The sequence below is a fragment of the Triticum urartu genome, chromosome 4A (genome assembly GCF_056163025.1).
Source record: "Triticum urartu cultivar PI428250 chromosome 4A, HENAU_Tu73, whole genome shotgun sequence".
Taxonomy (NCBI): domain Eukaryota; kingdom Viridiplantae; phylum Streptophyta; class Magnoliopsida; order Poales; family Poaceae; genus Triticum; species Triticum urartu.
The window spans coordinates 500,537,216-500,564,871 of NC_141876.1; the positions used below are offsets into that span (position 1 = coordinate 500,537,216).

At 34.1% G+C, this 27,656-nt stretch overlaps 2 protein-coding genes across 2 annotated transcripts; both read left to right on the top strand.

The window, feature by feature from the left end:
- The first annotated feature begins 142 nt into the window (after nucleotides 1-142).
- LOC147976306 (uncharacterized) lies at nucleotides 143-4,538 on the top strand. Its single transcript, XM_087519750.1, has 6 exons — nucleotides 143-327; nucleotides 1,214-1,391; nucleotides 1,485-2,113; nucleotides 2,217-2,369; nucleotides 2,456-2,648; nucleotides 2,729-4,538. Exons 5-6 carry the CDS (start codon nucleotides 2,644-2,646, stop codon nucleotides 3,831-3,833), a joined length of 1,110 nt encoding a protein of 369 aa, XP_087375876.1. The 5' UTR covers nucleotides 143-327; nucleotides 1,214-1,391; nucleotides 1,485-2,113; nucleotides 2,217-2,369; nucleotides 2,456-2,643; the 3' UTR covers nucleotides 3,834-4,538.
- Nucleotides 4,004-10,312, top strand: LOC147976307 (uncharacterized). Its single transcript, XM_087520819.1, has 6 exons — nucleotides 4,004-4,520; nucleotides 8,931-9,104; nucleotides 9,210-9,700; nucleotides 9,777-9,862; nucleotides 9,942-10,079; nucleotides 10,200-10,312. The coding sequence occupies exons 1-5, from the start codon at nucleotides 4,004-4,006 to the stop codon at nucleotides 10,030-10,032; spliced, it is 1,359 nt and encodes a 452-aa protein (XP_087376945.1). The 3' UTR covers nucleotides 10,033-10,079; nucleotides 10,200-10,312.
- Nucleotides 10,313-27,656: the final 17,344 nt, after the last annotated feature.

Here is a 27,656-nt window from a genome sequence, read left to right on the forward strand (position 1 = left end):
ACACTTTTGTATATGAGTGTATTCATCTGCCCGGGTCACTGTATTGATCATTACGTCCTATCAATGGTTGGCCCCATTTATTATTAACTCCTTTTCTTTACCCCCCCCCCCCCCTCCCTAGTCGTCATCCACCCCTCGCAAACCTATCTTCTTCTTCCATCGGTGTCCATGATTCATCCGCCGCCATCTCCTCCGCCGCCTGGCCGCGTTCTTCGCGGCTGAACTGTTGATTTCTTCCTCGTCGCCTCGGCCGCCGGCCCGCGTATTTTGGCGGCTCACCTGTCGCTTTTCTTCCCCTACTTCCGCCGCCCTCATTAGTTCGTAAAGGTTAGATATCCATCTTCATTTACTCATAATTCCTGCTGCTCATCTTCATTTACAGTTTCTACATTTAGCTTATTTTGGTTAGATATGTAGAAACCCGTGACCTCTAAAACTATATTCCGTAGTTGATTAATGCTTTGGTTCTCTAACCCTAGATCCCCATGTGTAACTAGAAAAAGCGGTAGCACATTAGTAATGAGATGTTCAAAGTGAGATAGTTATTTGTTACAGAAACTGTGATTGAAATATGATTTCTAGTTCCCTTAATTCGTTTGAAGGGTACACTCTGTGTGCATGATTTCAATTTTTATTGAAATAAGATCGTGCAAATTGTTAATTAAATGGCTATTGTACATTATTCCAATCTGTATTGAAATAAGGTACAGAAACTATATCTGAACGTGCAAGTGAAATGGCTGCATGATTTCAATTTTTATTGAAATATGAACCTTAAATTTGTTAGTGAAATGGCTATTCTACAGGATTGGAATTGTTATTCTACATGATTCCAATTTGTATTGAAATAGGTTAAAGAAACTATATCTCAACGTGCTTGTGATATGGCTATTCTACATGATTTCAATTTTTATTGAAATACATTTTTTAAGTACAGATTGCAGACTTTTTTTCAAATAAGATGGCACATAATTTGTCTTAAGGGTACACAGTGGGTACTGAAATGTTAGATATAGTGTTCAAATTTGACTAAAATCCATACTAAACTGCTACATCCGTACGTAATATATGGGTTTCATAAGTCCACAGGTTGTAAGTACATTCAGCTCCAAAGAATCTAAAATGTTAAAGTTACTGATAACTGAATTTCCTCTTGACCACTTTATTATTTCTACCTATGCTGGTTCTTAATTTCGAATTTTTAATTTCACAGATGACTAATTCTGCACGCCGTCGCCGGAAATCTCCAAGCTTTGAGACAACTAACTATGATGAAAGCTGTGGCGTCGACATGAGTGATACTGATGTTTCCTCAATCAAAATCAACCAGGAATAGGCGTAGAAGATCTCCGAAGAAACTTAAGAGAGCAGCTTCCCCCGAAGTTAAGCAGGTATTTACTTAGTACACTAGATGTTTGCATCGCTTTAAAATGTAATTATTGATGGCAGCACTAACCTTCTGCTTCCCCCGAACATGCATGTAGACAATCAACTGCAAATGTGATCCAAACAAGATACGCGCCATTATATAAAAACTATGTCCAGAACAGCTACAATGGATAGAAGAATTGGGATTTGGATCACTCATTCACATGATTGAGTGCAAGTTACCCAGAAAGCTAACTATATGGCTGATGAAAAGAGTAGACTGCGATAGCAAGTGTCTAGTATTCAGAAATAGGAAGGTTTCTATAGTACAAGCTGTTGAAAACCTGTTGAAGTTACCTGCTCTTGACAAAGCAGTTCCAATGCCCCGTCCAGGTAGGGTTCGTGACAAACCTTTCAGAGGTAAAACTGAATTCAAGTCTGCTACGGCCGGAAGAGGAGAATCACTCAAGGAAGCGACAGCAGGATGTTAATGTATAAAGAGGAGAAAGACAAGGACAAGTTTTGCTTGTGTTTCATGCAAGTCATTCTTTGCGCCTACTTAGCTCCGACGACTGGTTACCAAATTAATAGAAGTTACCTGCTAGGAGCTTTGAAGGACTTGAGCGACATCCCTCGTATGAATTGGTGTCGTTTTGCTGCTGAGTACCTTATCGAGGCAATCCGTGAATCAAGGGAAAACAAAGTGCCCAACCTGAATGTGGGTGGATGCGTACATATTCTACATGTAAGCTAAACCTTTAAAAAATTGCACATACTATGCTTCCACTACACATTCACATCACTGTGTTACTAATAAACCCTATTTATATTCTGTCTAATTATTGCAGCTCATATATGTGGATCTACTTCAATCACATTTAGTCAAAATACCTCAGGGTTACCCAAGGATTAAATATGTGGGTTCAGCAGTACTGGAACAAATAGATCATACTGGAAAAAAGAAGACACAAGACCATTGCAAGTTGTTTGAGAGCTTACTGGTATACAAATCATGTTGTTATTAATACTCTTCATTTTACCTATTTCCTTTAACTTATTAACTGAATCTTCATGTATTCTATTGCAGGACGATGAAAAGTTAGCAATGTTCCCTACTGCAGAAGACCATAATGATGATCTTGATGATCACGAAAAATCTACACATTCCACCCCACCAGTAACAGTTAATATAATTACTACCTGGCCAGGAGAAACATATACTTCCTCCACAAGTAGTACAAGTTTCTAAAAAGCGGCTATCACATCAAGCTACAGATGAGGTGATTTCTTAAATCTGTGTTACACTAGTTCATTATTTTTCATTGATATATTCATGAATTAGTCTCTGTCCAACTTGCAGTTTGATAAAACGGATAAAGATTCTTGAAGACCAGTACACAGCCGATCGACAAAGGTTGATAACTGTGTCTGAACGAAAGCTTCAAAACAAACTGCAACAGCTTCAAATTAAGAAAACCAAGGAAATGGCAGCCTTGGTCCAGGAAGAGATTCAGAAGGCTATGTTACCGATGATTGATGATGCACGTCCAGGAAGTTCTCTGCACAATGATGATGCAACTTTGACGAAACGAACTGTACGAACACAAAGTCCATGTCAGTCCAATCTAGATGAAGCTGTTCTCAATTCTTCCCAGTCTGCTGAACTGGTTCACGAAACTAGCACTCATGTTGATGTCATCCAGCAGTTGACAGCCGGAACACCGGCATCTCCAACCTTCATGAATGAGACTGTAGAAATTGGTACTCATGAATCAGAACCAGGAACCAATTTTGTGAACATTGAAGGTGTCGAAGCTGACAACTTCCATCCTGCTTCGCCAATGCTTGCTCAGAGTACTCAGTACGAGCCTTCTTCTTCTAAAGATTTGACTACCACGGATCAGATTGTTCAGCCTGAACCTGCTGCTTGTAAAGATCCATTGGTGGAAAGCATTTGCACTTTTCAAAATCTCAAGTCTGATGCTACATCATGTTCTGCAACAACCGCCTTAGAAAGACAAGAGACTTCTGTTGCCAATGTTGTATCGTCGTCAAACAATTCTGCTTCTACACATCCCCCAGAATTTGTCTCTACAGTCATCATTCCCACAACTGCAATTGTCATTCCCAACATTGCTGCAGACCAAGTCAGGTCACATTCTGTTCAAACTCAGAGAAGCAACATGCCAAGTGAACATTCATCAATAATGAAGTTTGTTGGTACTGATGGTCAAGCGGATAGTGCTTTTCTTCTACCTGTTACTAGTGCTCATAATGTGCTTGGACATGGCAACCAAGGGGATCAGCCAGAGAGTAATGCATTTGCTGTTCAACATCCACAACAGGATTCATCCAAAGATGTTTTGCATGAAGTAGGTAATACCGTTACTACGGCACCAACTGTTGATGGAATTCAAGATATTGCCTTCATTCATCCAAAAACAACAAATCTTCATCTCAAATAGATGTTTCTGATGCACAGAAAGCTACCAAGAATCATAGTTTCTCACACAATCCTGCATAAGATGTTGTTCAACTACAACATACAGACAAGACGACACTTGAAGATGGCATTCAGAAACAATCGAATGATCATTTGGGAAATGTTGATGTCAGCAAAATTGATATTCTATCGATGAAAGATATTGAAATTGCTGATACTGATTCCACTTCAAAAGATGTTCCAAATATTTCTTCCCCACCTTTATCCATACAAATAGTAGGTGATGTATCAATTATGTCAGTCAGTCAGATGACTAGGGAATATGATAGGATGAATGTACCAGCGGGTGCTACTATTCATACTACCCAACATAATGTTGCATCTACGCTCCAGGAAGTCTCAAGAATTGAAGATAATCAGCCTATTGTTTTGGAAACTTCTGTTCTGCCTGACCACAGCTCCTCCAGTTTGGATGTTTTCCAGATAGACCCTTCTAAGTTACCTGATGATATGCCAAAACCAAGCACTGTACCCTCAGATATCACATTGCAAATTGGTCAAACCTCACCAAAGGAATCCTCGGCACTGCAAGATTCTGATAAAAAAATACTAGACAAATGTGTGGAAATGATTCTATGTATGACACCGAATCCAGCACCTGCAAATGATAACAACGAATCACTAAGTCTTGCTATCAATGAAGTGCTCAGTGAAAACTTAGAACAAACTCTTGCATTAGTAGAAATACAGACTCGATGCACTCCAGGAGACATAGAATCTGAAGGAAATATGCCCTAGAGGCAATAATAAAGTTATTATTTATTTCCTTATAATCATGATAAATGTTTATTATTCATGCTAGAATTGTATTAACCGGAAACATAATACATGTGTGAATACATAGACAAACAAAGTGTCACTAGTATGCCTCTACTTGACTAGCTCGTTAATCAAAGATGGTTATGTTTCCTAACCATGAACAATGAGTTGTTATTTGATTAACGAGGTCACATCATTAGTTGAATGATCTGATTGACATGACCCATTCCATTAGCTTAGCACACGATCGTTTAGTATGTTGCTATTGCTTTCTTCATGACTTATACATGTTCCTATGACTATGAGATTATGCAACTCCCGTTTGCCGGAGGAACACTTTGGGTGCTACCAAACGTCACAACGTAACTGGGTGATTATAAAGGAGCATTACAGGTGTCTCCAAAGGTAGATGTTGGGTTGGCGTATTTCGAGATTAGGATTTGTCACTCCGATTGTCGGAGAGGTATCTCTGGGCCCTCTCGGTAATACACATCACATAAGCCTTGCAAGCATTACAACTAATATGTTAGTTGTGAGATGATGTATTACAGAACGAGTAAAGAGACTTGCCGGTAACGAGATTGAACTAGGTATTGGATACCGACGATCGAATCTCGGACAAGTAACATACCGATGACAAAGGGAACAACGTATGTTGTTATGCGGTCTGACCGATAAAGATCTTCGTAGAATATGTAGGAGCCAATATGGGCATCCAGGTCCCGCTATTGGGAGGAAAGTAGAACTTGACGAGGTAACTATACCTGCTCCCTTGTTGGAAAGTAGTACATCACAGAAAATTGTTTCTGCGACACCTACACCAATAAGTGAGGAAGTTAATGATAATGATCATGAAACTTCAGAACAAGATACTACTGAACCTCGTAGATCAACCAGAGTAAGATCTGCACCAGAGTGGTACGGTAATCCAGTTCTGGAAGTCATGCTACTAGATCATGATGAACCTACGAACTATGAAGAAGCGATGGTGAGCCCAGATTCCGCAAAGTGGCTTGAAGCCATGAAATCTGAGATGGGATCCATGTATGAGAACAAAGTATGGACTTTGGTTGACTTGCCCGATGATCGGCAAGAAATTGAGAATAAATGGATCTTCAAGAAGAAGACTGACGCTGATGGTAATGTTATTGTCTACAAAGCTCGACTTGTCGCGAAAGGTTTTCGACAAGTTCAAGGGATTGACTACGATGAGACCTTCTCACCCGTAGCGATGCTTAAGTCCGTCCGAATCATGTTAGCGATTGCCGCATTTTATGATTATGAAATTTGGCAGATGGATGTCAAAACTGCATTCCTGAATGGATTTCTGGAAGAAGAGTTGTATATGATGCAACCGGAAGGTTTTGTCGATCCAAAGGGAGCTAACAAAGTATGCAAGCTCCAGCGATCCATTTATGGACTGGTGCAAGCCTCTCGGAGTTGGAATAAACGTTTTGATAGTGTGATCAAAGCATTTGGTTTTATACAGACTTTCGGAGAAGCCTGTATTTACAAGAAAGTGAGTGGGAGCTATGTAGCATTTCTGATATTATATGTGGATGACATATTGCTAATTGGAAATGATATAGAATTTCTGGATAGCATAAAGGGATACTTGAATAAAAGTTTTTCAATGAAAGACCTCGGTGAAGCTGCTTACATATTAGGCATTAAGATCTATAGAGATAGATCAAGACGCTTAATTGGACTTTCACAAAGCACATACCTTGACAAAATTTTGAAGAAGTTCAAAATGGATCAAGCAAAGAAAGGGTTCTTGCCTGTGTTACAAGGTGTGAAATTGAGTAAGACTCAATGCCCGACCACTGCAGAAGGTAGAGAGAATATGAAAGATGTTCCCTATGCATCAGCCATAGGATCTATCATGTATGCAATGCTGTGTACCAGACCTGATGTGTGCCTTGCTATAAGTTTAGCAGGGAGGTACCAAAGTAATCCAGGAGTGGATCACTGGACAGCGGTCAAGAACATCCTGAAATACCTGAAAAGGACTAAGGATATGTTTCTCGTATATGGAGGTGACAAAGAGCTCACCGTAAAAGGTTACGTTGATGCAAGCTTTGACACTGATCCGGACGATTCTAAATCGCAAACCGGATACGTGTTTACATTAAACGGTGGAGCTGTCAGTTGGTGCAGTTCTAAACAAAGCGTCGTAGCAGGATCTACATGTGAAGTGGAATACATAGCTGCTTCGGAAGCAGCGAACGAAGGAGTCTAGATGAAGGAGTTCATATCCGATCTAGGTGTCATACCTAATGCATCGGGTCCAATGAAAATCTTTTGTGACAATACTGGTGCAATTGCCTTGGCAAAGGAATCCAGATTTCACAAAAGGGCCAAACACATCAAGAGACGCTTCAACTCCATCCGGGATCTAGTCCAGGTGGGAGACATAGAGATTTGCAAGATACATACGGATCTGAATGTTGCAGACCCGTTGACTAAGCCTCTTCCACGAGCAAAACATGATCAGCACCAAAGCTCCATGGGTGTTAGAATCATTACAATGTAATCTAGATTATTGACTCTAGTGCAAGTGGGAGACTGAAGGAAATATGCCCTAGAGGCAATAATAAAGTTATTATTTATTTCCTTATAATCATGATAAATGTTTATTATTCATGCTAGAATTGTATTAACCGGAAACATAATACATGTGTGAATACATAGACAAACAAAGTGTCACTAGTATGCCTCTACTTGACTAGCTCGTTAATCAAAGATGGTTATGTTTCCTAACCATGAACAATGAGTTGTTATTTGATTAACGAGGTCACATCATTAGTTGAATGATCTGATTGACATGACCCATTCCATTAGCTTAGCACACGATCGTTCAGTATGTTGCTATTGCTTTCTTCATGACTTATACATGTTCCTATGACTATGAGATTATGCAACTCCCGTTTGCCGGAGGAACACTTTGGGTGCTACCAAACGTCACAACGTAACTGGGTGATTATAAAGGAGCATTACAGGTGTCTCCAAAGGTAGATGTTGGGTTGGCGTATTTCGAGATTAGGATTTGTCACTCCGATTGTCGGAGAGGTATCTCTGGGCCCTCTCGGTAATACACATCACATAAGCCTTGCAAGCATTACAACTAATATGTTAGTTGTGAGATGATGTATTACAAAACGAGTAAAGAGACTTGCCGGTAATGAGATTGAACTAGGTATTGGATACCGACGATCGAATCTCGGACAAGTAACATACCGATGACAAAGGGAACAACGTATGTTGTTATGCGGTCTGACCGATAAAGATCTTCGTAGAATATGTAGGAGCCAATATGGGCATCCAGGTCCCGCTATTGGTTATTGACCGGAGACATGTCTCGGTCATGTCTACATTGTTCTCGAACCCGTAGGGTCCGCACGCTTAAGGTTACGATGACAGTTACATTATGAGTTTATGCATTTTGATGTACCGAAGGTTGTTCGGAGTCCCGGATGTGATCACGGACAAGACGAGGAGTCTCGAAATGGTCGAGACGTAAAGATTGATATATTGGAAGCCTATGTTTGGACATCGGAAGTGTTTCGGGTGAAATCGGGATTTTACCGGGTTACCGGGAGGTTACCGGAACCCCCCGGGAGCCATATGGGCCTTCATGGGCCTTAGTGGAAAGGTGAAAGGGCTGCCCACAAGGGCTGCGCGCCTCCCCCCTTCCCCTAGTCCTATTAGGACTAGGAGAGGTGGCCGGCCACCCCTCTCCCTCTTTCCCCCTCGGGGAATCCTAGTTGGAATAGGATTGGAGGGGAGTCCTACTCCCGGAAGGAGTAGGACTCCTCCTGCGCCTCCCTCCTTGGCCGGCCAGCCTCCCCCCCTCTACTCCTTTATATACGGAGGCAGGGGACACCTCTAGAGACACAAGTTGATCCACGTGATCTATTCCTTAGCCGTGTGTGGTGCCCCCTGCCACCATATATCTCGATAATACTGTAGCGGAGTTTAGGCGAAGCCCTGCTGCTGTAGTACATCAAGATCGTCACCACGCCGTCGTGCTGACGGAACTCTTCTCCGACACTTTGCTGGATCGGAGTCCGGGGATTGTCATCGAGATGAACGTGTGCTCGAACTCGGAGGTGCCGTAGTTTCGGTGCTTGATCGGTTGGATCGTGAAGACGTACGACTACTTCCTCTACGTCGTGTCATCGCTTTCGCAGTCGGTCTGCGTTGGGTACGTAGACAACACTCTCCCCCTCGTTGCTATGCATCACATGATCTTGCGTGTGCGTAGGAAAATTTTTGAAATTACTACAAAACCCAACAGAATCATCATCTTGTCAGTCTACACAAGAAGATGTTGCAAAAAAACAAGATGAATCCCAAGAACATCCTTCCGACAATTCAGTTGCAGAAGTAAGTTCTGAGCGCACCGAAGATGATGATATATCTAAAGTGGGCAAGCAAGATTCAGACTCTCATACTTCTTATTTAACTCCTAGTAAGTTCATACAACCAACAATTGTTCTCACTTAAATAATGTATTTATATTTTACATGACTTAGTATAGTAATAATTATCTGACTTGTAAATATTCAAATATCAGGACACAGCTTCAGGGATATAGAGATAGTTCACATACCCGATGAACCTTCATCTCCTAAAACAATTGATTGTGACCACATCTCTAAGCTTGCTGAGCCATTACCAGATGGAGAATGTTTTGATTATGCTGGTAGCATAAATCCTTCTATGAAGATGAGAAAACAGCGTTATCAGAAGAAAGAGGAGATCGTCGAAGGTATATCTGAGCTCATAAAGAAGAAGCAATATCCGGTGAAGAAGTTGAACGACCTGTACAATACTCTTGTCGCTGGTAGCAAGTTCCGAGGTTTACGTAAGACACGACGACGCAACGATAATGACACAGGTGGTACCAAGATAAGGATAGGTCCAGCTTCTGTAACAGAAAGAGAGTTAGTACAATGCCTAATGCCAAAAGGAAAGATGTGCAAAAATATGATGTGGTTACTATCCGTGGCACTTATGTATGATTGGGGATCAAAGACCAAGATCATATTGGACCAGACTATTATAGTAAGCACTCTTTACTTTTATTACGCATAATTTTCATTCCATTCTTGTTATCTAACAACTCTGCATTCTTATTTAGACCGAATTGCTAAAAAAGGAAATAAATGCAACCATGCATATCTCTGCAAGAAGCTTAGTAAGTTGCCACTTCAAAATGTTGAGCAGGTAATCTTTCACCATCTACATTTTTACTTTCTACTGTAAGTACATTTTACTAATAAACAAATTTGTACTTTTTTTCAAGCTATTTCTGCCTACAGTATCGGACAACCATTGGATTCTGGCTGTCATTAACCTCACGCAAAACACAATTGAAATTTATGACTCTAACTTAGAAGTCAAAGAAGGTGAACACTCGCACAGGGTTATGTTGGAGAACATGGTAGGTTATTCTGTTACTAGTTCTATTTCAGATTTCCTAATTCTGATAAATGTTCAATACAGTACCTGAAATTTCTCACATAAATAATTTGCATTCATGACCTTTCTCAACAAATTGCAGGCCAGCAATCTCCAAAAATCATTGAATGATTGTCTCCACAAGAGTGCTTTCGCATTTACTGATTTCCCAATGAAATATTGTTCTGCTGGAAAACAAACAAACAAGTATGTATGCTACATCTTTTGTTATATACTTCAGTAATATGATGAAATACTAATAATTATTATTATGGCAGTGATGACTGTGGTTTCTGGGTTCTTAAAGTCCTTCTGTGTCACAATGGCAAAGAGCTCATTGGAAATTACAAGGTTTACTATTGAACACACAACAATGTTCTCACAATCTTCTATAACATCACAACTTCCTATGTACAAGTTCATCCACTATTAACTCTTCCTTGCTTCCTTACAGTGGGCAATGGATGTCTTCAGGAAGGAAATATGCTATATCCTTGTTTACCACTGCTTCAATGATCTCAATCCAAGGAGGCCTGAGATTAAGAAGATAGCATCCGTCGTGAAGACAACAACATAATGATTCCTCCACCGCGTTGTTGCCTATGTAGCATTCACTACGTACTACAAGTTATTTCATATGATGTAGTAGTTTCATTTGAAATGAACAATGTTCATTACGTGCAATCATCGTTATGTATGGTACTTTAAAACTATTAAGGTTATTCCCTGCTTTATAACCAATGTTTGTATTGCCAGTATGTAAGGAAATGACAGCACAACTTCTTGCTGTCTTCCAATCACTTTATGCATCTCATATTTCAGTTAACAACAGTATATATTGCACTCATGGTCTCTATCATTCTTAAATTCTGTATAATATATTTCTAAAATGTACTCTTAAGTCAAAAGATTGTTCCACATCATATGAATAAAATAACTTGTATGCTTGTTCTTCTTGCTCACAGCAAAATTTTGGTTCACAGCTAAACTTCTTGCTGTCTTTCAAAGTGTTTATATTTCTGCTATAGATCATATTATTTATCATACTTAAATTCAGTATCATAGCTATCAATCAAATACTATCAAGTACAAACATTTATCCAAATCATAAGAAGAAATTACTTTGGGTGCTCACAACTAACTTTTGTCTAAACGTATCTTTCAAATGTCACACTAAGATACTTATTCTGTGTTTATCTGCTATGTGAAATGAGACATCACATACTTGTGTTGGCATACCAATTATGTATGTTAGTCGTTTCACTGAAAATTAAACTTATTTTGTAACTTTCTTGTTACATATTTCATTCCATACTTTTCTTTCAAAATTTGATTTCAAGTAATAGCAACGATATACCAATACAATAATCTCTTTCCAAATTTGATTTCAATTAATATAAATGATATACCAATACAAACGAGCTACCGCTACATATTTCATTTTTTTACTATGCTCTACAGATTTCATTACAGACATCTCTTTCCAAATTTCATTCCAGACATCTCTTTCCAAATTTGGTTTCTACTAGGTTGCCCAGTTGCGTAATGACAAGAAAAAAGCAAGCTTAACTAGATATTCATACATCATTATAGAATAAACTTACATATTGGTTCACACGGATAGGTTTTCAAAGTTACCCTACAACCAGATAAATTAAAGTTACAGCTAACAGTATAGTCACCAGACTTGAAGCAGATCCTCCAATTGCTAACCAAGTTGATACCAAAAAGATTGTTCCCCATATGAACATCTTCAACATTCTCACTGATCCTTCAAGCTTTGTTATACAACCTATGACCTCTCCCAACTGGTGCTCTCTATCACTAGAATCTTGTTCAATCTTCAACCTCAGGGAATTAATTAATCTAGCTTGATCAGCAAGCTTTCTATTTGCATCATCAAGCATCTCCTTAATTGGCGCTCCACAATAATCAATCATTTCCTCAACGTACTCCATTCATATATCTCTCCAAATCCAAATGCTACATCTTCCTGGCTGCTCTTAAATATATTAGGTGCGAGATGATAATTAGATTTCTGCGAAGATCCAAAAATCAGTAAAGATGAACAATCAACTTACAGTGCTTCCACATGAAAGGTACTCTCGATCTGGATTCCGTGTGGTGCGAGACATCATCTTCCTCGCCTCAACCTTGCAAGCACACCTTAGCTCTGGTGGATCCAAGCTTCTACCATCTCTAACTGACTTGTACACCCTTCTAGAAGACCTAGAGCTTGCAGATCCAGATGAATTACCCTGTTGCAACATTTTGCTCTGTGAAATGAGTGTGTTCCTTCCGCACTCTTATATCCCCCACTGGTCATTGGATTCTAACAAGTGGATCAGCTTTCTCATTTACTCACATGCGTCTGTACCACGCATCCTTGTGAGGTCAGTTCCCGCTTTTCACAGTACCACGCATCCTTTGATTTGAAATATCATAATATACAAATTTTACACAACGCCACAGTACTAGGTTTCCAAATGTAACTCTTCGTTGTTGTGTAAAACTGCAATTTTCCACTTTATCAAGTCTACTTTAATTTCACATATACTAATATTTGTTAATTACAGTACTGCACACTACTATTTACGAAATGTAAATATTGCAGAACATAGAGACATATTATTTTACATTCACTAAACGTTAACACATCGTACCATAGTAAAAATTGCAACCTATCTAACACAACAAGATGGGTACTAAAATACAATAAGTTCAGTCATATATTCCATTTCAATTTTACAATTTTTTGGTTTTATCTAATATGTTTTTGGTTAAGTTCTGTCAAACATGAAACATTAATATCAGTACAAATTATTTCAAAAATCATGTATAACTGTTTCTTCAATTGAAAAATATTTCATCACATGTGAAGCGTTAAAGAACATATCACATTTCATTATATCCACATTTCAATATTTCCAAATAGTCAATCAATATTTATGAAAGTGAAATGCAATATAAATACCATACCACATTTCATTCTTTCCACTACTGTTCAAAATTTATATTTCATTATACACACAATACGAACAATATGTCATTTTATACATCTGAAATATGATATGTCTTAGACAACATATTTCAGTGCTACCAACCAACAACAATATGTGAATCTATACATGTGCAATATGAATTATATTAAACTACATGTTTCAGTAATACCAACGAGGACATATCATATGTCATTGTATACATGTCAAATGTCGTATTTGTTAATTAAGCATGTTAGCACCGTGTATTCACATGAGGAATTATGAATGTGAAACATTTGGACATCACTAAATGCATACTATACAACTTAAATATGATATTTGATATTCAATTATTTCATTTCAAACTATATAACTGATCTCATATTATATTGTCCCCACAATAGTTGGATTTCACATAAACATATTGAATTGTTATAGTTACAACGTGTAACATTTCAGTATTTCATTTCTCACTATACAAGTAAAAAGTCATAATTATAACAGCTCATATTTCATTGACTCCACAATTATTTAATTTCATATAATGATATTCAAGTGTGCTAATTACAATTTATAATATTTCATTCTATCCACAATACGAAACTTAACAAATTAATAATTATATTACTCATTTGACACAAATGTGAAATATGTTTTCCCATTTTCGCTATGCAAATATTGCATTTTATAATCTGAAAGTTAAATGACATATATAGAACATATCACATTTCATTATGTCCACAATTGTATATTGTACATAATGTGAATCTATACATGTGCAATATGATATATATTACACTACATGTTTCAGTACTACCAACGAGGACATATCATATGTCATTGTATACATGTGAAATGTCCTATTTGTTAATTATTTTATTTCATACTATAAAACTGATCTTATATTATATTGTCCCCACAATTGTTGGATTTCACATAAACATTGATTGTTACAACATCTCATATTTCATTACACACAAAATAGGAACAATATGTGATTCTATACATGTGAAATATTGAAATACGATAAGTTTAGTCATATCTTGCATTTCATTTCTCCATCATACATTCTATTACCAGTGAATTATTTAAATATGATATATATTATTTACTAATTATGTACTATGTTTTTTTGTTCAGGTCTGTCATACATGAAACATGATCATCAGTACAAATTAGTGCAAATATCTTATATACCTGTTTTTTCAATCAAAAATATTTCATCACATGTGAAGCTTTAAAAACATATCATATTTCATTCTATCCACATTTCACTCTTTTCAAATAGCCAATCAATATTTATGAAAGTGAAATCCAATATCAATGAAATATCACATTTCATTACTACCACTACTATTCAAAATCATATTTCATTTTTCACAGAAATAGGAACCATATGTCATTTTATACATCTGAAATATGATATATCTTAGACAACATATGATATATATTGTACATAATGTGGATCTATACATGTGCAATACGATATATAATACACTACATGTTTCAGTACTACCAACGAGGACATATCATATGTCATTGTATACATGTCAATTGTCGTATTTGTTCATTATTTCATTTCATACTATAAAACTGATCTCATATTATATTGTCCCCACAATTGTTGGATTTCACATAAACAGATTGAATTGTTATAATTACAACGTGTAACATTTCATTATTTCATTTCTAACTATACAATTGAAAAGTCCTATTTATAACAACGCATATTTCATTCATTGCACAATTATATAATTTCATATAATGATATTCAAGTGTGATAATAACAATGTCTAATATTTCATTCTATCCACAATAGGAAACTTACCAAATTAATGAATATAGTACTCATGTGACACAAATGTGAAATATGTTTATTTTTTATATGCAAATATTGCATTTTATATTATGAAAATGAAATGACATATATAGAACATATCACATTTCATTCTTTCCACTATTGTACATAATGAAATGTCAACTTATTATGATACTGATATTTGATTGTTAAACCATCTCATATTTCATTACACACAAAATAGAAACAATATGTGATTCTATACATGTGAAATACTGAAATAGGATAAGTTCAGTCATATCTTCCATTTCATTTTTCGATCATAGATTCTATTATCGGTGAAATAGTGAAATATGATATATATTATTTACAAAAAAAATTATTTATGTAATATGTTTTTTTGTTTAGGTCTGTCAAACATGAAACATTAACATCAGTACAATTTATTGCCAATATAACATATACCTGTTTTTTCAATTGAAAAATATTTCATCAAGTGTGAAGCTTTCAAGGCCATATCACATTTCATTCTATCCACATTTAAATCGTTCCAAATAGACGTGAAAATTCATTTTGATAACAGCTCATATTTCATTCATTACACAATTATTAAATTTCATATAATGATATTGAATTGTGATAATTACAATGTCTAATATGGCATTCTATCCACAATAGGAAACTAACCAAATTAATAATTATATTACTCATGTGACACAAATGTGAAATATGTTTTTCCATATTTGCTCTGCAAATATTGCATTTTATGAAAGTTAAATGACTTACATACAAAATATCACATTTCATTCTTTCCACGTTTGTACATAACGAAATGTGAACATATTATGATAATGAAATTTGATTGTTACAACATCTCATATTTAATTACACAAAAGATAGGAACAATATGTGATTCTATACATGTGCAATAGTGAAATACGATAAGTTCAGTCATATCTTCCATTTCAATTTTCCATCACACATTACAGTACCGGTGAAATAGTGAAATATGATATATATTATTTACAGATTTTTGGTTTTATGTATCATGTTTTGGTCTGTCAAACATGAAACATTACCTTCAGTACAATTTATTGCAAATATCATATATACCTGTTTTTTCAATTGATAAATAATTCATCAAATGGGAAGCTTTAAAAACATATCACATTTCATTCTATCCACATTTCACTCTTTCCAAATAGCCAATCAATATTTATCAAAGTCAAATGCAATATCAAGAACATATCACATTTCATTAGTTGTAGTACTATTCAAATTTCATATTTCATTACCAAAACAATAGGAACCATATGTCATTTTTTACATCTGAAACATGATATATATTAGACACCATATTTCAGTGCTACCAACGAGGAACAATATGTGAATGTATACATGTGCAGTATGAATTATATTAAACTACATGTTTCAGTACTACCAACTAGGACATATCATATGTCATTGTATACATGTGAAATGTCATATTTGTTAATTAAGGATGTTAGCACCCTATAGTCACATGAGGAAATATGAATGTGAAACATTTGGACATCACTTAATGCATACTATACAACTGAAATATGATATATGATATTCAATTATTTCATTTCATACTATATAACTGATCTCATATTATATTGTCCCCACAATTGTTGAATTTCACATAAACATATTTTATTGTTCTAGTTACAACGTGTAACATTTCATTATTTCAGTTCTTACTATACAAGTAAAAAGTCATACTTATAACATCTCATATTTCATTGATTCCACAATTATTTAATTTCATATAATGATATTGAAGTGTGATAATTACAATGTCTAATATTTCATTCTATCCACAATAGGAAACTTAACAAATTAATAAATATATTACTCATGTGGCACAAATGTGAAATATGTTTTCCCATATTTGTTATGCAAATGTTGCATTTTATAATCTAAAAGTTAAATGACATATATAGAACATATCACAATTCATTCTTTCCACAATTGCACATAATGAAATTTGAACATATTATTATATTGATAATTGTTTGTTACAACATCTCATATTTCATGACACACAAACTAGGAACAATATGTGATTCTATAGATGTGAAATAGTGAAATACAATAAGTTTAGTCATATCTTCCATTTCATTTTTCCATCATACATTCTATTACCGGTGAAATATTTAAATATGATATATATATTATTTACGAAAATTTTGTTGTATGTAATATGTTTTTTTGTTCAGGTCTGTCAAACATGATACTTGAACATCAGTACAAATTATTGCAAATATCGTATATACCTGTTTTTTCAATTGAAAAATATTTAATCAAATGTGAAGCTTTAAAAACATATCACATTTCACTCTTTTGAAATAGCCAATCAATATTTATGAAATTAAAATGCAATATCAATGACATATCACATTTCATTATTACTACTACTGTTCATTTTCATATTTCATCTTTCAAAAAATAGGAACCATATGACATTTTATACATCGGAAATATGATATATCTTAGACAACATATTATATATATTGTACATAATGTGAATCTATAAATGTGCAATATGACATATATTACATTACATGTTTCAGTACTACCAATGAGGACATATCATATGTCATTGTATACATGTCAAATGTCCTATTTGTTAATTATTTCATTTCATACTATAAAACTGATCTCATATTATATTGCCCCCACAATTGTTGGATTTCACATAAACATTGATTGTTACAACATCTCATATTTCATTACCCACAAAATAGGAACAATATGTGATTCTATACATGTGAAATAGTGAAATTCGATAAGTTTAGTCATATCTTGCATTTCATTTCTCCATCATACATTCTATTACCAGTGAAATATATAAATATGATATATATTATTTAATAAACTTTTTATGTAATATGTTTTTTGTTCAGGTATGTCAAACATGAAAAATGAACATCAGTACAAATTAGTGCAAATATCATATATACCTGTTTTTTCAATCAAAAATATTTCATCAAATGTGAAGTTTTAAAAACATATCACATTTCATTCTATCCACATTTCACTCTTTCCAAATAGCCAATCAATTTTTATGAAAGTGAAATGCAATATCAATGACATATCACATTCCATTACTACCACTACTGTTCAAATTCATATTTCATTTTTCACACAAATAGGAACCATATGTCATTTTATACACCTGAAATATGATATATCTTAGACAACATATGATGTATATTGTACATAATGTGAATCTATACATGTGCAATACGATATATATTACACTACATGTTTCAGTACTACCAACCAGGACATATCATATGTCATTGTATACATGTCAATTGTCGTATTTGTTCATTATTTCATTTCATACTATAAAACTGATCTCATATTATATTGTCCCCACAATTGTTGGATGTGACATAAATAGATTGAATTGTTATAATTACAACATGTAACATTTCATTATTTCATTTCTAACTATACAAGTGAAAAGTCCTATTTATAACAGCGCATATTTCATTCACTGCACAATTATATAATTTCATATAATGATATTGAAGTGTGATAATTACAATGTCTAATATTTCATTCTTACCAAATTACATGTGAATATAGTACTCATGTGACACAAATGTGAAATATGTTTATATTTGCTATGCAAATATTGCATTTTATATTATGAAAATGAAATGCCATATATAGAACATATCACATTTCATTCTTTCCACTATTGTACATAACGAAATGTCAACTTATTATGATACTGATATTTGATTGTTAAACCATCTCATATTTCATTACACCCAAAATAGAAACAATATGTGATTCTACACATGTGAAATACTGAAATAGGATAAGTTCAGTCATATCTTCCATTTGATTTTTCCATCATACATTCTGTTATCGGTGAAATATTGAAATATGATATATATTATTTACCAAAAAATTTATTTATGTAATATGTTTTTTTGTTTAGGACTGTCAAACATGAAATATTAACATCAGTACAAATTATTGCAAGTATAACATATACCTGTTTTTTCAATTGAAAAATATTTCATCAACTGTGAAGCTTTCAAGACCATATCACATTTCATTCTATCCACATTTCAATCTTTCCAAATATACGTGAAAATTCATATTTATAACAGCGCATAATTCATTGATTACACAATTATTAAATTTCATATAATGATATTGAATTGTGATAATTACAATGTCTAATATTTCATTCTATCCACAATAGGAAACTTACCAAATTAATAATTATATTACTCATGTGACACAAATGTGAAATATGTTTTTCCATATTTGCTCTGCAAATATTGCATTTTATGAAAGTTAAATGACTTATATAGAAAATATCACATTTCATTCTTTCCACATTTGTACATAATGAAATGTGAACATATTATGATAATGAAATTTGATTGTTACAACATCTCATATTTCATTACACACAAAATAGGAACAATATGTGATTCTATACATGTGCAATAGTGAAATACGATAAGTTCAGTCATATCTTCCATTTCAATTTCCCATCACACATTACACTACCGTTGAAATAGTGAAATATGATATATATATATATATATTATTTATAGATTTTTTGTTTTATGTAATATATTTTGGTCTGTCAAACATGAAACATTAACTTCAGTACAAATTATTGCAAATATCATATATACCTATTTTTTCAATTGATAAATATTTCATCAAATGTGAAGCTTTAAAAACATGTCACATTTCATTCTATCCACATTTCACTCTTTCCAAATACCCAATCAATATTTATGAAAGTGAAATGCAATATTAAGAACATATCACATTTCATTATTTGAACTACTGTTCAAATTTTATATTCCATTACCCACACAATAGGAACCATATGTCATTTTATACATCTGAAATATGATATATATTAGACAACATATTTCAGTGCTACCAACCAGGAACAATATTTGAATCTATACATGTGCAATATGATATATATTACACTACATGTTTCAGTACTACCAACGAGGACATATCATATGTCATTGTATACATGTGAAATGTCGTGTTTGTTAATTATATCATTTCATACTATAAAACTGATCTCATATTATATTGTCCCCACAATTGTTGGATTACACATAAACAAATAGAATTGTTATAGTTACAACGTCTAACATTTCATTATTTCATTTCTTACTATACAAGTGAAAAGTCATATTTATAACAGCGCATGTTTCATTGATTGCACAATAATTTCATTTCATATAATGATATTGAAGTGTGGTAATTACAATGTCTAATATTTCATTCTATCCACAATAGGAAACTTACCAAATTAATATTTATATTGCTCATGTGACACAAATATGAAATCTGCTTTTCCATATTTGCTATGCAAATATTGCATTTTATATTATGAAAGTGAAATGACATATATATAGAACATATCACATTTCACTATTTCCACTATTTTACATAATGAAATTTGAACATATTATGATAATGAAATTTGATTGTTACAACATCTCATATTTCATTAAACACAAAATAGGAACAATCTGTGATTCTATACATGTGAAATATTGAAATACAATTAGTTCAGTCATATCTTCCATTTCAATTTTCCGTTATACATTCTATTACCGGTGAAATAGTGAAATATGATATATATTATTTACAAAAATTTTGTTTTATGTAATATGTTTTTTCCTTCAGGTCTGTCAAACATGAAACTTTAACATCAGTACAAATTATTGCAAATATCATATATACCTGTTTTTATAATTGGAAAATATTACATCAAATGTGAAGCTTTATAGAACATATCACATTTCATAATATCCACATTTCATTCTTTCCAAACAGACAATCAATATTCATCCAAGTGAAATGCAATATAAAGAACATATCACATTTCATTCTTTCCAATACTGTTCAAAATTGATATTTCATTATACCCACAATAGGAACCATATGTCAATTTATACATCTGAAATATGATATATCTTAGACAACATTTTTCAGTGCTACCAACCAGGAACAATATGTGAATCTATACATTTGCAATAGGATATATATTACACTACATGTTTTAGTGCTACCAACGAGGACATATCATATGTCATTGTATACATGGGAAATGTCGTATTTGTTAATTAAGCATGTTAGCACCGTGTAGTCACATGAGGATATATGAATGTGAAACATTTGGGCATCACTTAATGCATACTATAAAACTGATTTCTATACACATTTCACTCTTTCCAAATAGTCAATCAATATTTATGAAAGTGAAATGCAATATGACATGTCATTATGTGAATCTATACATGTGCAATATGATATATATTACACTACATGTTTCAGTACTACCAACTAGGACATATCATATGTCATTCTATACATGTGAAATGTCGTATGTGTTAATTAAGCATTTTAGCACCGTGTGGAAATATGAATGTGAAACATCTGTACATCACTTAATGCATACTATACAACTGAAATATGATATTTCATATTCAATTATTTCATTTCATACTATAAAACTGATCTCATATTATATTTTCCCCACAATTGCTGGATTTCACTGAAAAAGATTGAATTGTTATAGTTACAACATGTAACAGTTCATTATTTCATTTCTTTCTATACAACTGAAAAGTCATATTTATAACAACGCATATTTTCATTGATTCCACAATTATTTAATTTTATAAAATGATATTGAATTGTTATAATTAGAATGTCTACTATTTCATTCTATCCACAATAGGAAATTTAACAAATTAATAATTATATTACTCATGTGACACAAATGTGAAATATGCTTTTCCATTTTTGCTATGTAAATATTACATTTTATAATCTGAAAGTGAAATGACATATATAGAACATATCACATTTCAATATTTGCACTATTGTACATAATGAAATGTGAACATATTATGATAATGAAATTTGATTGTTACAACATCTCATATTTCATTACACACAAAATAGGAACAATATGTGATTCTATACATGTGCAATATCATATATATTAAACTACATGTCGAAGTACTACCAACAAGGACATATCATATGTCATTGTATATATGTGAAATGTCAAATTATTTAATTAAGCATGTTAACAACGTGTAGTCACATGAGGGAATATGAATGTTAAACTTTTCTACATGACTTAATGCATACTATACAATTGAAATATGATATTTCATATTCAATTATTTCATTTCATACTATAAAACTTATCACATATTATATTATCCCCACAATTGTTGCATTTCACATGAATAGATTGAATTGTTATAGTTACAACGTGTAACATTTCATTATATCCACAATATGAACCATACAAAAATGCATAATTATATTCCAAAAGATCAGTTGTGCAATATAATATTTTATTTTTGTAATGTTTTTATTAAATTTCAAATTTCAAAACGAAAAATTTATATGTACAACATGATATACGATATGCCATAATATTTCACTAAAGTATTTCCATTTCAAATACATAGTTATAATTCACATTTTAGTCACATGAGGAAATATGGATGTGAAATAGGATATTTTATATTTGCTATGTATTTATTCCATTGCATATATTGTACTTAAAAAGAATTATGTACAACAAATCATATTACATTATTCCATAACTTGTTCCATTTCATATTATCATAATGAAATGTGATAGTTACAATATATCAAATATGATATATCTGACGGAACATATTTCAGTTCTACCACCGACGACATGTCATATTTCATTTCTTTTATGTGAAATGTCACAGTTGTTCATGAGATATTTCAGTTCTTCATTTTGCAAATTCTATCATATGAAATATAAAATATAATCCTTGTCTATTCAAATCAATTTATACATACATTGTTTTCATACCCAAGTAGTCACATATAATATTGATGAAATTTCATTTCTGATTAAAATGTAATATGAAATGTTGTATTAACGAATTTAAAACGTCGTATATGAAAACCAATATAAATATCATATTATGTAGTTATTTGACCGAAAATGGATATTTGCAATTTCAAACGTGAATACATCACTTAATTCATTCTATACATCTGATAAATGATATTTGTTATTCGATTATTTCATCAATTACTATAAAAGTGAATTTTCATAGTTACAACGTCTCATATTTCATTGTATCCACAAAAGAAACAGTACCAAGTAAATAATTATAATCCTAATGTGACTCCAATGTGAAATATGATATTTGATATTTGCAATGTATTTATTGCGTCGCATTTTTTGAAACTAATAAGTGTTATGTAGAACAAATCATATTACATTGTTTCAAAAAATGTCAAATTTCACATGTTTTTTTATTTACATATAATTAACATGTGAAATATATGTATTCATTATTTTATTTCATATACTGCGTGTCAGATTTTATATGAATTACTTTTCATATTTCATTTTTTAAATAATAAATACCTATGACCAAATATAAGTGCAATATTCAGGATGTACGACATGGAAGGACATCTCAACACTGTAATATGTAACTTCAAATTAAAATATTATAGTTATTAGGCACGTTCAAAACATTCAAATATATTACAATCTACCTTATATCATCCAAATAGGACTAACATCCTTACAATCCTTAAAATATTAGACATGGAAGCTTCGCCAAAAGGTAGGAAGAACCAACTTGACGTTTCAAGTGTCCATGGTACGTCTTCATCGCCCAAAATAAAAACACTTCTGCCTTGTTAGTTCACATGCCTAGATAAGCCTACATTTCAAACATAAATGTGAGTGTTTCATAACTGGTAGCACTAAATATCCTGGTTCAATTACAAACAAAAACCTACCAGGGATATATAAAGTTGCATATGGGTAGACTGACATAGTAACTTCTGGTCCAAACAGCTTTCTACCAGCTTCATTGCAAATGTCCACTTCATAGACACCATCTGCAGTTCTAACAATCACCATTTCTCTATCTTCAAAAACATGAAGTAATATTGCTTTAGGCTTCCAGCACAAATGTGTTGTTCTTGGAAAGGAAATAATTGGCTGCAGTTGAATCACTTTATGAGGAATCCAGCATATTGTTTCATCTAAATCAGCTTCCATCCTCCATATTCTCATCTCAAAATTAATAATAGCAGCAACACCAAGTTCATGATTTCTAATCTTCATTACATGAACATTCCTCCTAAGAATTGTATCAACTTCATGAGGTTGTTCTATGTAGCTCATGCCGCTGTCAATCATATTGAAACTAAACAGATGGTTTACACTCATTACCCAATACATGACATTTCCAACAATGGTTCCAGGACGGAATTCGACATATGACAAAGATGGAAGAACACACACAGCACATTTCCACTCAGCAGTAGCAGAACAAAAGGTGTACACCTTGGTTGGATTTCTTCCTGTGCTAATCCAAATGATTTTGATAGGACAATTATTGCATCCATCCTTGTGATCATGATTCGCAGCACACAATATACTAGCCTGGCTATTCGTTTCATTCTCTGGTTCTTGTGTGAAACTTGTTTCTCCATTCATAGGATCCCAGACTGCGAGAATCCTACCTTGTGTGCACAGCAATAGTACCTTGCCATGACGAACATCAACAATTCGCATATTGTTTAAGAAAGGATCGTCAGTTTCACTTTGCAAATGTTGCTCAAACACTTCAGCTCTAAACATATCAGGATGTTGACCAACAGCAAGGAATCTAAATATTCCATCTATTCTTGTGAAAAGTCCTAGGAAAGGAGGACTCTTCTGATTATCAATCAACAGCCTCCTAAAGGAATTGCTTGCAATCAACCTCTTCCACTTTTTGCACACACTTATTGCTCTGGCAAGACTATTTGGGTGTGCTGGCAAACGTGATAAAATAATTTGTTTAATGTCATCAGGTAATACTGATAGGTCACCCGTTTCTTCATCGCTTTGATCGTCCATCCTACAACAAGTAGCTGGTTTATATTCTAAGTGAAATTCCAAATTCCACCTACTAATTGATATATGTAACTTGATAATAGTGAGATGTTGAAAGAATGAACCAGAGAAACAATAAATTCATAAACGTAGGCCATAAATCCAACTATATTAGCACTATCTAACACATAATTTTACTGGAAAATACATTGTCACAGATATAAACAAGTTAAAAGATTCGCAGTGATGCTGCTGTTCTTGTAACAGTTGCAAAAAACATTCAAGTAAATCGCCACATCTAGCATTCAGTGAATATATTTTTACTAGTACATAAGTAGTATGTTATGTTTTTGATTTACAAGAATCGAATGCTCAATAAAGGCGGGAAAGTGATGAACAAACGCCAAATGCAACATTTCCAAAGATCTAATGTCTTCTAGCAAAATCTACATCAAATAAATTGGGTAAAGGAATGTACCGATGATTTCAGAGACAGAAAGGGAAGATTTGATGTGCTTCTCAGCAGTAAGACGAACAGAGTGGACGAGCTTCGGTCCTAATGGTTCCGTCGACTAATGCAGTTGCCCAGGGTTCCTTCTTCAAACTCATTCCATTATCTTCATGTCTCTTGTTTTCCTTCTGCCTGGTACTCCGTGCTGTAGCTATGGCGTTGAAAGCGAGAGGTAGAGGACACACTATAGAAAAGGTATCTGTGCACCACTCCACAGAGATAGATGTATGACATAATAAAAAATTATTTTACTAAGGCTGGGATGGCGTTACCTGAGTCTCCGCAGTCACGGGGTAACAAGTGCCCTTGCATTAAGCGGTTTTTTTCATCAAACGCCACTCTTTGATGTAAGTGTGAAAACGGTATCACATTTCACTACTTACAATATCATGTTTCAATATTTCATAAATACATTTTAGTAGTTTCACTAGTTTTGATATCTTAATTTCCTAATTTCCATTCTTTCAATAGCATATTTAACTCATTCATCTAATTTAAGTTGTTTCAATAATAGATTTAGGTGAATTCATAAATTTGTTTCATCCCATTTTACTTAATTCACTCGTTATCAATAACATATTTCACTAGCTTCAAAAAATGATTCACTAGTTTCACTAACAACCAAATATGATTACAATTGTTTCAATCACAAATTTCACTCATTTCACTCGTTTCAATAATATACTGAACTAATTCAAAATATTGAAACGAGCTCAAATATATTCAACATTATTCTTATTATAAAGTTGTTTGCGTAATGATTATAAAGATCAAATTTGTTTTTGAATCAGAATATTGTTATTATTGAAACGAGTTCATAGTTTACGTTTTTATTCCATCTTCCAATTGCATATAAGACAAACTTATATCATTAGAACATCAAATTGATAAAACAAATCAAAGAACTAATTTTCCATCATACAACATAATTTCTCAGTAAATCGACAAGCCAAATGAAAAATTTCTAGTGCATCAAACAAATAACTAAAATGAAATTACATAGATAGCCAACACATTGATACAGAGTAGGTAATAAGAAGATAGGATCACATGCAACTAGTTGGAAGTCCGAGCTCCAATTGTTCCAATTATCTCCGACTCTAACTCATCTTCACCAAGTTGATTGTACTCAAACACTGTCTCCGCAAACTTCTGAATGACATCTTCCCAAACAAAAACTTCACAACCAAGGTGCTGAAAGGTAGAAAGCCAAATTTTAGAACATGGCGCAATGTTGCAAAAAAATATAAACTTCGAAGAAAGGAAATGTAAATTTACTAACCTGTTTCCACCAGAGTTTTTTGTTGAAACCGACACTATTTTCAACCCATCCATTCCCGCACCTGTAGAACATTCGACCATTGTGTTCTCCACCTAAACACTTCCTAGAATCTGCAGGTCTACCGCAACCACACAAGAACTCAGGTTGAATGAGTTTCTTATGCGGCAGGTGGACGGCCACTGTGACTATGACAACCATTGCTAACTGCTAGATGTATTTCAGTAGTTAAGATCTAGAGCAATGTGTGTTCAAATGTCATGCGCACAACATATATATAGCATCTGGATTGCTAACTAGTAACTGTTGGGGAACGTTGCAGAAAACAAAAAATTTCCTATGGTTTCAACAAGATCCATCTAGGAGTTCATCTAGCAACGAGTGATCAGATTGCATCTACATACCTTTGTAGATCACGTGCGGAAGCATTCAAAGAACGGGGATGAGGAAGGCGTACACGACGTGATCCAAATCACCGGAGATCCTAGCGCCGAATGGACGGCACCTCCGTGTTCAACACACGTACGGTCAGCGTGACGTCTCCTCCTTCTTGATCCAGCAAGGGGAAGGAGAGGTTGAGGAAGATGGCTCCAGCAGCAGCACGACGGCGTGGTGGTGGTGGAGCTGCAGTACTCCGTCAGGGCTTCGCCAGACTCTACGGAGGAGGAGGAGGTGTTGGGGAGGGAGAGGGAGGCGCCAGGGCTTAGGTGTGGCTGCCCTCCCTTCCCCCACTATATATAGGGCCAAGGGAGAGGGGGGCGCAGCCTTGGCCCTTCCTCCAAGGAAGGGTGCGGCCAGGGAGGAGTCCATCCTCCCCAAGGCACCTCGGAGGTGCCTTCCCCCTTTAGGACTCTTCCTTTCCTTATCTCTTGGCGCATGGGCCTCTTGGGGCTGGTGCCCTTGGCCCATACAGTCCAAGGCGCACACCCCTACAGTCCATGTGGCCCCCCGGGGTAGGTGGCCCCACCCGATGGACCCCCGGGACCCTTCCGGTGGTCCCGATACAATACTGATGACCCCGAAACTTGTCCCGATGGCCGAAATAGCA

Excerpts from the sequence above, each read along its gene's own strand:
- LOC147976307 (XM_087520819.1), top strand. The coding sequence starts at position 4,004 with ATGAAAGATATTGAAATTGCTGATACTGATTCCACTTCAAAAGATGTT. Across the intron at positions 9,105-9,209 it reads TACTTCTTATTTAACTCCTA|GACACAGCTTCAGGGATATA; the intron begins GTAAGTTCATAC and ends TTCAAATATCAG. Across the intron at positions 9,863-9,941 it reads CACTTCAAAATGTTGAGCAG|CTATTTCTGCCTACAGTATC; the intron begins GTAATCTTTCAC and ends CTTTTTTTCAAG.